The sequence below is a fragment of the Empidonax traillii genome, unplaced genomic scaffold (assembly GCF_003031625.1).
Source record: "Empidonax traillii isolate 1590-97213 ecotype Southwest subspecies unplaced genomic scaffold, ASM303162v1 scaffold527:size1067160, whole genome shotgun sequence".
In the NCBI taxonomy this organism is placed as follows: domain Eukaryota; kingdom Metazoa; phylum Chordata; class Aves; order Passeriformes; family Tyrannidae; genus Empidonax; species Empidonax traillii.
The window spans coordinates 685360-699538 of record NW_020955720.1 but is presented as its reverse complement, the minus strand read 5'-3'; the positions used below and the strand labels follow the sequence as shown (position 1 = coordinate 699538).

The following is a 14179-nucleotide window of genomic DNA, read 5'->3' as shown; positions in this document are numbered from 1 at the left end:
GTGTGTGACCAGTGAGATAGGGACAATGCAAGCAGCACATGTGTTGCTACAAGTCAGACTTTTCAACTTTTCTCAATCCCTTGCCCAACATCTCTGAAAAAGTTCAGTGCTGCTTGTCGTGAGCGACAGTGGATTTTAAGAATCTTTTCCTACAGGTAAACCTCATAATTTTACCAAAAAATTGAGGCTATTTTTCAGTTATAATAGTAACAATTCAGTGATATAGCTTCAAATTTTCCCTATTAGGATTTTACATTCAGAGATTAGTAGGAGTTATGTTTATTGGTGTGCCACTCATTCCCTCCATAAAGACATTCCTGGAAATTGAAATGAGTTTTGTTCCTCACCTATGGGGCTCAAGATGATGTACTCAGTGAGTGTGCAGTCATTTACACTGTCAAATCAAGCTACATTTGTCAATCTCTTCTATCTAGTGACTGATTATATGATGCATCTTCACAGTAATCAGTCCATCACACTGAACTATCTGATATCTAAGTGGTATGGCACTCCCACAAGGAAATATTGTCATTTGTGTGAGGTCTCCACCAGTACTGAAACGTCTGCTAGGAACACATACCAAAAGTTGATGTACCAGTGTGACACACAAATGTCATCAAGTAGGTTTATGGATACAGAAACCTGAAAATGCAACTAACAGTTTCCATTCAATTTGTTGCAAACTTGCACCACCTGAAGAAAAAACACTTGGGGGAAAAAAGAGTCCTGGGACACAATGACAAATACTTTTCTTAGGTAAACATGATACGATAGTGCACAACACTTTTCAAAAGTCTATAACTACGGCAAAGCATATTAATCCTTTTCGTCTGGAGAAGAGGTCTAATGAAGACAAGTGAACACAGACTGTGCTGTTACTTGTTCTATTTACAGCAGAATATTCAATATGTCCAAATTAGGTTTGTATTGGCATATCCTTTATTTTGTGAGTAACAAGTGTCTTTGTTTTGAAGTGGCTGATTAAAGACATTCAGCTAAAACTACTTTATTGCTTAGGGTATTTATACTTACCAGCTTTTTCTTTCGGACTCTCAACTTTTGGTGACTAATCTTTTGCTGCCACTGTAACAATCACACCCAGTTTTAGCATCTGTAAGGTGTATCCTTCTGAGGAAAATGGGGGAAAAAAATATGATGTGCCACACCCTAAGATTTCTATCATGGAGACTAGTGAAAAAAAAACAAACAAAACATTTTATACATAGGTGTAAAGGAAGCTGGGTTACAAACAACAAACTCTTCGAGGCACAAGCATTTCTAATCTGAATTAAGACTTCTTCACGTGGCTGTTTACTGGCAGGAAGGACAACTGGGTTTTTTCACCCCTACTATTTTTAGATTCTGTGTTTGTTTCTCTCTTGTAAATCTTGCACATACATAATTGTACATTGCAGTGCATATTAATTCCATTATCATGGTATCATTTTTGTTTTGGCTTTCTCCAACCTGCTCTTACTGAACTAACTGTGTTTCCTCATGCAGTGAGGAGGAAGAGAACTTTGCTCCCTTCTACTATTTTTATCCAGGCTTCTGCTATATGCTGCCTAATTTTTATAGATAAGGGCTTGCCATAGTAAAATAGATTTTACTTTTGGGCCACAGTTGTGCATTTCACATATTTTCAGCTCTCAGAATCTCATTTTTACATAGACCTTTAATTCTCACACTTCGTTTTTTTCGAGTACATTTGTAGTACATACATTCTAGGTCTAGAAGTTGGGTTTGGGGCTATCACAACTGTGCATTGAAAATGCTCCTCATTGTACATGTAAATCCTGGAGTTTTTATCAGGCAGGTTAGGAAAATCACATACCAAATTTCTTCCCAGTGCATACTAGGTCACAGAAAGGATGAAAGGAGTCTGGACAATGGCAAGGTATGTGCCGATATTGAAATAAAATACCTTGAGAGGGTTCAAAATTCACTAAAGTATAGTACAGGAGAAATAAAAGAACTTACTAAAAACAGCAGAATAACCAAAGCTGCAGGAAAAAAGAGCTGTGGCCCTAGAAAAAAGAACAAGGGACACTGTAAATCAAACTACAAAGGAAACGAAACTGTTGCTAAAGCCGAAGAAGTCTTCTTGAGCTTAGTGCTTAGTCATTAACATAGTTAAGTACCCACCTATAGGCTGTGAACACCACTTATTCACAGAAACCCCCTCTTCACAGAGCATGCAGGGTAAAGTAAGTGTGCACTGTATCTTTAAATGGAGTTGAGAGAATGCTGAGTCAAGGACTACAGCTTTAAGTTGTTACCTGTTTTGGAAATGTCGAATTTTTATTATTCAAAGTGTATAAAAATGAACACCTGTCATACTGAAAGTGTGCTAGCTTTGTGGATTCGCCACCTAGCACCCATCTCTGAGCAGATATGAAAGAAGCAAATACCACAACTCTGTGTGTGTGAACTGGCCTCTTGCGCACCAGGTGAAAGAACCCAACACCAGGACCCAGGAACCAGAAAGTGCTTTTGTGTGCCAAAGAGTAGATATAGTGTGTAACTGTGCAAACCATATATTAGCAACCCTGAAAGTTATGAACAAATGGCTCTTTTACTTCTTTCCATTTGGTTTCCATTTCATTCAAAAGGTCAGAAATCAAAATCAGAAAAAAAAAATCAGAAAAAAAAAGGGAGTGGGTATAGAATTTGGCTTATCCCATGGTGGACAAATGAGAACAGTGTGCAGGGGTATGAGGAGGTGTGGATCATAGGCTGAAAAAAGGAATGGGCACAATGAAGCAGGGAGAATGACATGGTGAAGCAGCAGCATATTTTCATACTGAACTTGAAGTTTTTAAGTCCCTTACACATAGAACTTGGGATATCAGGCACGTGGCTTGGCTGGGATCACTCTACACAGTGCAAGAAGATCTGAAATTGGCTGCAGAAAGTCTGTGGTGAATCCTGTATTTATTCCAATATTAATAAAGTGACATCTTTCTTGCCCTCTTTTATTCCTTCTCTTTCCTTATTTATAGCACACACAACCCTCTTTCTCCAGATTTCACTCGTCTAAAATCTGTGGCCCCAGACTTTTCCCAAAGCTATCGTAGTTCACTCTCCCCAAGCTTGCTGGTGGATAAAAGATGTGTCAGCTAAAGTAGCTTCTGGACTGGACAGGCAGTTCTATGCTTGCTTGGTTTGAAGTGTGGTATTGAGAGTGTTGAAACCCATGGCTGCCTCTTTTTTCCATCTTCACTCTGAGAGCAGAACCAATGCCCTTTTGCTTACAGAAGAGAACGTGGGCTACGGAGTGTACACAGTTTTGCAGACACAGGTTTTATTTATTTTTATTTCTGTTTTTATTTTATTTTCTTTATTTTATTAATTTCACTGCAATAATATGGAAACAGGAAGAAACTTAATTCCAAAAAGATAAGGATTTAAAATGGAACACAGCAGTAGTAATATCTCAGTTACAGCAAGGTTTGTATCACACTAAACTAATTTATGTTTTGATATTAAAAAGGTGCTTTTGCTTTGTTTCAGTAAGAAGTACAAAATAAGAGAAAAATATTATTTCCAAGCAAAAAGGTTTACTGTGAGGATAGATTTTGGTCTTTTGTTCAGTCTATCTGTGGCTATAAACCACATAAGGTAGCAGTCAGGTAATAACAGCTGATAGGATAAGAGCTAACAACTAATAGAAACATGCCTAGGCGTTATAAGGCTAGAGGGGGAAGAGTATTTGCACCACATAGATTAAGGCATAATCTATGCCTTAATTTAGGCATTAATTTAGGTGATACCTAAATTAAGAGGCTGACATTTCCAGGTCCTTCTACAGCCGGGCAGGGAATCTTCCCTTGAGACTATTTAAATCCTATGCCTGATTCTGCCATGGGCACTTCTTATTCTCTACTGGCCACTGAGGCAACTTGAAGAGATTTGCTGTAATTTAGATATGTGCATTAGATGCCTGATGTTAACTAGCGTGGAATCCCCTCTGGTGCCCTTACCTTGCTGGAGGTTAGTTGAACTTGCCCTTCAGATTTCCATAAACTAGTCCTTACATGCACGAGCAGTGCCCTTTGAAATAAATGGGGAGGAACATGGAAGGACAGCTCACTTGCGTAAGGAGTGCTCACCTGCACTTCTGTACAGTTTGAAGTAAGAAACTCTCTGCTATGCCACTCCTTCCTCTTCGCTGCTAGCACCATGTCCCTAGAATACCACTTTCTTTTACAGGGAAACTCCTCATAATGGAATAAGTGTATGGCCATAGGACAACATAGAGCATAAAGGTCTCGGGTCTTCAATCACCACGCAGTTCTAATTGAGGCACCAATTGGCTAGAGGCACTCTTCTCCTGGGAAGACAGAGCCAGTATGACTCCTCTGGAGTTGGCTGCTTTTGCAGTTCCCCAGGCCACTGTCTTCCTGGAAGTGTGTCCCAAACATCAGACTTACTGTGTGTGTGAAGAGCATGTTTCTCTCATACAGAAGCTTAACCTGACACACTTGTGTCACGTGTAGCCGCATAAACTCTTCCACACACATGATTTATCTGTCCAGAACTAGGAAGGCTTCCTCTCAGTACAGTGCTCATAGTCTCCAAAATCCTTCAGATTTCTGTGATATTTTGTTCATACAGAATCTTGCATAGCAAATGCTGAGTTAATTTTCATTCTGGCCTTGCAGATCTTTGCTGAAGTGCTTTTATTGGTTAAGTGTTGTTTTTCTTGGAGGGATATGATTTCTCAGAAACAACCTCATGTTTTTAAGGCTGGCATCATTGTCTTGTTGTGCAGTTGGTGTGCGCAGTTACTTGAAAAATTTGACCCACAAAAATCGCAATGTTGCTGATTAACAGCCCACACTGGAAAATGTCAGTAACAGAACAGTGATAGGACAGACATAAAATTAAAAAACTAAAATCAAAATACTGTAACTTAACCATGTTCAAAAATGACTACAATATTACCTAATTGATAAACCCTTGGGTTAAATGGTCCCAGTAAGATAAAGGTCAGTCAACTCTCCCATCAGAGGAGAGATAACTCATATTAATCCTTAAATTCCTTTTTAGTTAAACACCTTTTATTCACATGGGGAAAATGAGGAGTAGGAGGGGAAAATGAAGAAAACCAAAAGCCCCTCCTTATCAAATGCCTGACCATGTAGCAGAAAGAATACAGACACTTCCAAAAGGTACTTCACTAATGTTGAATACTGAACAGGTAGATCAATTCCCAAAGCTTCCTCCAAGTGTTTATCTTACAATGTTAACGTAACAGAAGTCAATCTTGTGAGATGACCTATTACTCCTTACTCTTTTCAATATTGTATTTCCCCCAGATAAATCTCACTGGATGGAATTTTTGTAAAGAAATGGGAGCATACTATTCTGGGTCCCATTTAAATTTTAATGTATTACAGCTATGCTATTAATATTTCCTGGGGAATTCATTGATTCTCTTAGTTTAGCAAAAGAAAATGCTGTAATCCCAGGGAACAGTTAACCACAAGAATTGAGGGTCATACAGTTTTCAGTAGCGGTTGACATAAAGATCTTAAATAATGTCAGGCAGTCCATAAGGCAAAGCAAGTGATGCAACATTTACTAACTAATGTTCTGATGCAATTTTACAGTCCAGTAGAGATGTCATGCTCTGCAGTGGATGCTGTGAATGAGGAACTGACTCTTTCTAATTTTTCACGATAAAGACTTGGACACTTTTTGCAAAGGTGCGCTGCAACATGCTTTCGGAAAAAGGTATGAAGATATTTCCTAAATTTTTCTCCAACGAACGCGTAGATCACAGGATTGATACAGCAGTGAATCATTGATATTGTTTCTGTCACTTGGATTGCTTTCTCCAGTTGGACTTTGATATCACAACTTGGAGTGAAAAGTGAAGCTTGAAATGTATGCAAAAAAGAAGAAATATGAAATGGTGTCCAGAAGATGAAGTAGAAGATCATGATGACAAAAATAAGTCTGACTGCCTTCTGTTTTTTCTCATTCTTAGATTTCAATAACATTTTAAGAATTTGGGAGTAACTGAAGATCATAATGAGCATTGGAACAATAAGTCCCAGAATGTTCATCTTTAAAATAAAGAAGTACTTCCAATTTATTGTGGAATCATTTGGATAATAAGCACTGCAAGTATAATGTAAACTTTCCTTCTGAGTTTTTTGAAATACCATGCCAGGAACAGAAGCTAAAACAGCAACAACCCAAGTGATAGTGCTGGTGAGGATGCCGTAGGTAACTGTCCTGGCCTTCAAAGCAAACACCGCGTGCACTATGGCCAGGTACCTGTCCAGGGTCAGGAGGATTATGAAAAAGATGCCACTGTAGAAGCCAAGGAGGTAGACACCTGAGAGAATCTGACACAGCGCCTTCCCAAAAATCCACTCGTGAACTGCATAATAAGCCCAGAAAGGGAGAGAAAATACAAAGAGCAGATCGGAAATTGCCAAGTTGAGCAGGTAGATGTCTGTCATACTCTTCAGCCTCTTGTATTTTACCAGGATAAGGATAACAAGCATGTTGCCTGTCAGGCCAAATATCACTACTAAAGAATAAAGTGGTGGCAAAAGTTTTGCTGCAAAGTGTTTTTCCTCAGTTCCAAGACAAGGCGCCGAATCACCATAGTCAAATTCTGTTGTATATGCCACGTCGGTGAAATCTGTTGTATCATTTCCCATGGTGTTTTGGTCTGGAAAGGAAGAAAAGAATGGTAAACCAGAGGAATCTCCAATCTTGGCAGTGAGGAGAACAAAACATTTTGGTGTTCTGCTGGCGAGGACACAAACATTACTATGTTGAGGTGTGAAGGAGAATGAAATTGCAGAGCTCCCAGGAAACCCATCTCTACATCTGTGGAATTACATTGCTGCGTGTTGGAAGCGTTGTGTGTCACTTCCCACGTCCACACTGCCTGGTGCTTCTTTCCTTCTCAGTAGAGCCTGACTCAACCAGAAGCAGAGGAAAGATGAGTCGTGGGTAGTTTGGGGCTATTGTGCTCACCAGTGTCTTTCCAATGGAATGCAGAAAGCCAGTAAGGCAGCCAGAGGAAAGCACAGTATCTGGCACACGGAGCATAGTTGTGCATCTGCTTAGGACTTGGCCACCTGCTCACTGTGCCAGTCCATCCTCAAGGAGGACCTCACTCAAGGAGGACCAGGCACAGTCCAGGTGTAAATGGTGCCTGCAAAGGCACTGTGACATGGGTGAAAAACAGCTGACAGCAGCTTTCCAGATTGCCTGTGACCCAGGAGCCTTGATGCCTATGGGAATCAGAACACTGGAAAGTACTAAACATACCTGCTGTCCTGGATGTTGCAGAGCAGAAACTCAGCAGCGTTGGTCTGGCTTAAAATGGCAAACACTGTGTCCTTTAGAGAGCCTAGGCCAGGCGTAGGCAATGGCAGCGTGCTGGTTTCAGATAGCTCTGAAATGAAAATGGTGCACAGCCCTGTAGAGAGAACAGAGGGACAAACACATTGGCAAGCGGCACAAAAAATGAGAGTTGATGTCAGGGTGGCCTCTGACATCTGTGTCTGTTGTGGCATCTTCCTGTCAGTTGAAAGACCTCCCCAGTGCTGCTTGGGGATGTAAGGAGTTTTGATTCCTTGTTTCAGTAGCTGTTTACAGGCATTATTCAGGAGCTGCAAAGTTAAGACTTGACTGAGTGTCTTGGAGGAAGCACAAAGGCAAAAGGCAGACGTGGACATTGCAATGTGTGTGCACCACAGTTCTTCATGTGATGTTGTTGTTCATCCTTTGTTAGTCAGCGTTTCCAGTGGGGCAACACTGAGGAAGTGCAAAGGCTGTGCAACCTCTCTTTCCCTTCAGTTTTGGTTTGGGAATTATTGGAGACACTGAGCTTGCCTTGCAAGGAGGAGTCAGGGCCTGGAAGGTGAGTGTGCAGCAGAGCTGTGAAAGCCCTCAGGCAAGTTCTCATACAGTGAGAGCCTCTCCAGTCACCAAAGCCTTCCCCTTTCCCAAGTCCCAAGTAGAACTCTGAGCCAGGCACAGAAGCATAGCTAGCTTTGTGTAACTTGGTCTCTGAAAAGTGAGGAGAACTGTTTTCTCACAGACCTCTGGAAAACATGGAAGAGTTCCTGTGTGTCCCATGAGAAGCTGGGAAGAGGAGTTTGTGAAGATGAATTTCAGAGGGACCAAATGCGCTCCCTGGTCTCTTAGTGGGGAAGCGGAATCAATGCCTTTGGTAGCCACTCAAAGAGAGATACTTACTACCTGGTTAAAGGGCTGCTCTTTCTTACTGTGCCATCATGACTGATTTTATCAGGTGCTTCGTGGCAGAGTGGTGGCTGCCCATGGCAGGTTGATGGTTTTGAAATGAGCATCTTCCTGTCAATTTGATGCCTGTTCTTAGACAAAGGCAACAGACTGCTCCTAACACAGAAGATCAGGCAGCGCCTCTGCCCCAGCTTTCTGTGTGAACCCTGAGCACTCATGTCCCACAGCAGTGTTTGCTCCTTTCCTCAGTGCGCTTTTTTCAATGGTGTGGTCTACCCTGTGTGATTGCAGGCGTCTTTTACAGACACCACACTCTCAAAACCACCACTGCATTCTCTGTGCACTTGAGTTCTGCAAGACTAAATGTAACTGAAGAAACTCAGCCCGTGGCTGGAGTGACACAGAGATGGGCCTCTGGTCTGCTTTTTGGTAGTCAATTCAATTACATGGCGGGCCATTCTGAGCTGCAGCATGTGAAATTTCTAGAGTGTCCTAAGCTCATGTCAGCCTACTCAGCAGTTTGAGCAAAGGCTTGATATGTAATTACAGACATTCCTGATATGTAATTACAGACCATTCAGGATCCAGAGGACTTAGTCTTGATCTGGATTTTTATCTCAGCGGATAAATATAATAAATAAATAAATAGATAAATAAATAAATAAATAAATAATCTTCTTGAATAAATTTCATTGGTTACACAGAGTTAAAACAATTTTCTCTGCGTGCATATGCACAAGTAAGCATTTATATATAAACACATATATATAGAATTGTAATATTGTAGAATCATAGAATAATTTAGATTAGAAAAGACCTCCAATATTATTGAGTCCAACCATTAACCTAACAGTATCAAGTCCACCATATACCCAAGCGCCACATCTACACGTCTTTGAAATATCTCCAGGGATGGTGACTCAGCTGTTTCCCTGGGCAGCCTGTTCCAGTGCTTGATATGCCTTTCAGTGAAGAAATCTTTCCTAGTATTCAATATAAATCTTCCCTGGCCCATTTAGCCTTGCTCAATCTTTGTGTCTGTACACAAAGAAAATAATTACATTTTTTTCTTTCTAGTTTGGAACTTATTCTGAGTTGTAACACCAGCAGAAAATAATTGTGGGAGGAGAAGAACTAAAGTTAATTGATTCCCTACAGATTTGTCTCCTTTGCCGTCCAAGTCTTAAGTCCTGTGAGGGGTTGATCCTGGCCGGCAGCCAAGCCCCTATCTAGTCACCCACTCACATCCCCTGGCAGCAGAATGGGGAAAAGAATCAGAACTGCTGAAGCAAGATAAACTTGCAGGCTAAGATAAAAATGGTTGAATAAGAAAATGAAACTGAAAAAAACCCACAAGAGATGATACAAGGACAAATGATTGTCACCTACTTACAAGCAGATGGATGGCCAGCCAGTCTCTGAGCAATACCTACTTCGGAAAAACTTCCCCTTGTTTTTTGCTGAGTATGATCCTTTTGGTCAGTTTGGGTCAATTGTTCCAGCTGTGGTCACAAATCTAAAAGACATCACCATGAGGGCTGCTGTGAGGAAAAGTAAGTCCATCCCAGTCAGACCAAGTTCACCTTCCCACTACCAAAACTGAGCTCTTGCCCTACACAATTCACACGGATACTGGCTAGAAATACAGCATGTACTGTTTTTTTTTTTTTTTTGTATACTGTCTGTGACCTGATGGGAAATCTCAGAGCGTTTGCATGGGCTAGAAGTCAGATCCTCCTCTTCACAACAAGCACAAACTATTAAAAATGTTTTCTGATATTATTTATAAAAAATTCCTTCTCGTTAGCATGCAGGCAATATTAATCACAAAGAACTCTAGAAAACTGACCTGGCTAAAAAATTCTGCTTGAAATTACTTGTTTGCATTTGACTTGATGATTTCTGAGGTCTTTTCCAACCTGGTTGATTCTATGTTTCTATGATTCTATGACTTTTTTTTTTTTTGTAATTTATCTTTAATCATTTTTCCAGTTTTCATTTTCATGCAGAAAGGAACATCTTCTGCAGAAGCTGTAGCCCTTGAAGAGAAGACTGGTTTTGACTTTGAAACCAAGACCCAGTAAGTTTTGGTAGAAAAAAAGATTTTCTACAACACTTGTCCAGTTCGATTCTCTATTCTCATATTTAGCCTTATCTACACTGTAAACCAGTTACAAGACCCATTTGCTTTTACAGAGAGTATTAGCTCTACTACTACTGTCATTAGGCACCTATACTTCCCCACATAGTGAATCTATATCTATATATACACATTAAGATGTAAAAATAAGGAAAATAAATTTAGCTACTCACTGATTTATCAAGCTGGTTTTGTCTGCCCGTGTCTTCTTCTCCTTTGTGAACAAACACATACTTAAACCCTATATCTCAAAATAGGAAACAGCACTTCCTGTGTGATCTGTTGCAAAATCTTATTACAAGAATCAAGGGTGATGTTCTTCTTTTCTGAAAGAGCTCAGTTTCCAGGCTGAGGTAAGAACTGAGGGATGAAGACTTCATGGGTGTTTACTTGTTCTGCTCCAGGTGGAACTGGAGCTGTCAGTGTCTGAACTACTGCATCTCTACAAGGGTAAGACAGGCTGGTTAAATTAAATAAAAACCCATTCTCAGGACAATAAGTATTTCTATTTGCTCTGGACACTTCTAATCTAAACTTAGTTTCAGTTTAAAGCCATTGCCCTTGTCCTGTCATTACATGCCCTTGTAAATAATTTCTTTCCATCTTTCTTGTAGGCTCCTTTCAGGTACTGGAAGGCCGCAATTAGGTCACTCCAAAGCCTTCTCTTTTCCAGGTTGAAGAAACCTAATTCCCTCAGCCTTTCCTCATAGGAGAGGTGCTCCATCTCTCTAAGCATCTTGGTGGCCCTCCTCTGCACTCACTCCAACAGGTCTATGTCTTTCCTGTGCTGGGGACCCCAGAGGTGGATGCAGTTCCAGGTGGGGTCTCACCACATTGGAGCAGAGAAGCAGAATCACCTCCCTCGCCTTGCTGGCCACGCTGCTTTTGGTGCAGCCCAGGACACACTTGGCTTTCTAGCAGTGGGTCATGTCCAACCTCTCATCCACCAGCACCCCCAAATCCTTCTCAGCAGGGCTGCTCTCCATCTGTTCATCCCCCAGCCTGTATTGATACCAGGGGTTGCCCAGATCCAAGTGCAGCACCTTGCTCTTGGTCTTGTTAATCCTCATGATATTCCCACGGGCCCATTTCTCGAGCTTGTCCAAGTCCTTCTGGATGGTATCCCGTCCTTCAGGTGTGTCAACTGCACTCCTTAGCTTCATGTAATCTGCAAATTTGATGGGGGTGCACTCAATTCCTTCATCTACTTAATTAATGAAGATTATTAAATAGTACTGGTCCCATTATGAGCCCTGAGGAACACCTCACATCACTGATGTCCATTGGGACTCTGAGCCGTTGACCGCTACCCTCCAGATGGGACCGTCCAACCACTTTCTAATCCATCTAAGAGTTCACCCACTGAGTCCATCTCTCTTCAATTTAGAGAGAAGGATGTTGTGGGAGACTGTGTCAAAAGCTTTCAGAAGTCCAAATACATGACACCTGTCACCTTTCCCTTGTCCACTATTGTAGTTACTCCAGAATAGAAGGCCATTGAGTTGGTCAGGCAGATTTGCCCTTGGTGAAGCTGTGCTGGCTGTCCCAAACCACCTCCCTGTCCTCCATGTACCTTAGCTTAGCAGAGCTGCCAGGAGGATCTGCTGTCTCTGATCTTCCCAGGCACAGAGGTGAGGCTGACAGGTCAGTAGTTACCAGGGTCCTCCTTTCTACCCTTTCTAAAGATGGGTACAATGCTTCCCTTTTTCCAGTCACCTGGGACTTCCCCTATTGCCATGACTTTTCAAATGTCATGGAGAGTGGCTTGGCAACTACATCAGCTAATTCTCTCAGGACCCTGGGATACATATCATTGTGTCCCATAGATCATTATAAACCAGAACTGATGAATAATATGGCCACTTCTCTGCTCCCTATGGAGTCTTTTCCAACTTTATAGGAAGGATACATTTTCCAAATTTTCAGGCTTTTGGCAACAGTTTTTGACTATTCTAAGACTTTAGGGTGTTTTCCTAAAGTATTCTTGAAAAGTTGTAAGACAGGCTTGTGCTATAATTATAGCTGGATTTTGTCATCATTTCCTAAGGAAAAAAAAAATCTATGTAGAGTTTCAATAAAACCAGGGATACATAACCTGAAGGGTTCTGAAGGATACATAACCTGAAGGGATCTGAAGGCTGAAAGCACAAAAATGTTTCCTGTTGATGTGGAAGGGGCTGCTTAGATTTTGCTGTAAGTATAGACAGCAAACCACTGAAAACTTTCAAGCCTGAGCAGAAAGTGCCTTCCCTATAGGGACAGAACGAATAACAGAGAAACACAAAACACATTTTCTTTCTAGACCATCTCCCTTCAAGTTTCTGTCTGAATTTGATAAGTTACGGGTTTTGCCACTCAGGACATCTCTTCCTACTCAATGTACAGGCTGCTAGTTCAGAAGTCTTGCATGCACAATTAATCTTTTGTGAACCACTGTGCCTGGTAATGAATTGCTTGGCTTGCAGGACTAAAAATCTTGCCTAAGGCACTTTATTTTTGCTGCCCCATGAAAAAGAGAGGTGGCCACCTGGAAGAGGGACTTAGCTCTTGAATGTGGAACTCCTTTGGAGTCCATTGCCCAGGGTCCACACATGGGTATCATTGTCTGGGAGTACCAAAAGTAATCCTTGACCTCTTCTCTCCCTGTGTGGTGAAGCTGGGGTTCCTTCTGCCTTTCTCAGGGACTTTCTGAAGTAACCAGAAGCTCCAGACCATTTCTAGGGAAGATCAAAGAAGAAGTCTTCCTTGGAAAACCTATGTGCTATTTTCACCATCTGTGAGGTAAGCAGCAGTCTTGAGTTTGGCAAAGCGTGTTCAATGGGTGCTTGTGGTGGTGACTCCTGACTGACAACTCTATTCTAATTTGAGAAAAAAAGAACAGTTTTGCACACATTGTCTGGAAAGAATTTTAATTCTTTTTGCCTCCAATCCAGGTGATTATATCGAAGACAAGTGGACAGTATTTTCAGGCTGCCTGAAGGAGCTCAAATTGCTCTGACCTTTGAAAATCAGGAATGGTTTCTTTCTGAAATGGTAATGCAAATAATCCAAAGCTGCTTCAGGAAGTCTGATCAAGACTAAAATACAGGGAAAAAAGAGAGAAATATTCAAAAGAAAAGAAACCTTTCATATTAGACACTCAGTTTTAGGCATCTGTGACTACATTTTGAGTTGTAGCTGAATTATTATTGTATTATGGGAGATAGAGTCTGTTAAAAAGGAGAATAGAGCCACCTGAAAATGTCTTTTTCATATATGTTGAGACTCTGAAGAAATCCAGAGGGAAGAAATTATGTTCATTGGTCTAGAAAGCATAGCCCACAAGAAATGATTGGGAAAGGAGATTAGATGATCTCTGGAGAGATCTCTCAGAGTTAATTTCTAATTATTAGTATTTTTCCTGTATGAGTTTAATGAGTATTATAAACTTATTGAACCAATATAACTGCCTAGGAGGGAGAAGTAGAGGAAACAGTGGGAGGAAAGCCTTACAGGGTCAGAGACATTGCCAGGTGAAGATTCCTTGCTGTATAAAATTAGAGTGCTGTTTAGGTTCTCCGTGCCCATATAAAATTAGAAAGAATAGTAAGAAAAGAGTACGTGAACTTCACCATGCTAATCAATTGAAATTCTATAAACAGGGAAGTACTGCTTGACTGTATCAAAGAGAAAAATCAAAAAGGAACAAAAAATTTCTGCAACAAAACTGTCTTATTCAGCTGGGGCTTTCTACAAGTTGTCACAACACTACCACTGAGAAAACTGAATCATCCTGTGCTACTATTACTCCATCAACTGCTG

The 14179-nt window shown here is 41.0% G+C and overlaps 1 protein-coding gene across 2 annotated transcripts; it reads right to left on the bottom strand.

Moving 5' to 3' along the window:
• Positions 1 to 4699: 4699 nt before the first annotated feature.
• Positions 4700 to 10618, bottom strand: LOC114064221 (C-C chemokine receptor type 2-like). Of its 2 annotated transcripts, XM_027897070.1 has the most exons (3): positions 10552 to 10618; positions 7300 to 7450; positions 4700 to 6691 (listed from the first exon to the last, which is right to left on the bottom strand). In XM_027897070.1, exon 3 carries the CDS (start codon positions 6678 to 6680, stop codon positions 5610 to 5612), a length of 1071 nt encoding a protein of 356 aa, XP_027752871.1. In that variant the 5' UTR covers positions 6681 to 6691; positions 7300 to 7450; positions 10552 to 10618; the 3' UTR covers positions 4700 to 5609. The 2 variants fall into 2 exon arrangements, with proteins under 2 accessions (XP_027752871.1, XP_027752870.1); XM_027897069.1 differs by lacking the exons at positions 7300 to 7450; positions 10552 to 10618 and adding an exon at positions 7003 to 7116.
• Between the last annotated feature and the right edge of the window lie 3561 nt (positions 10619 to 14179).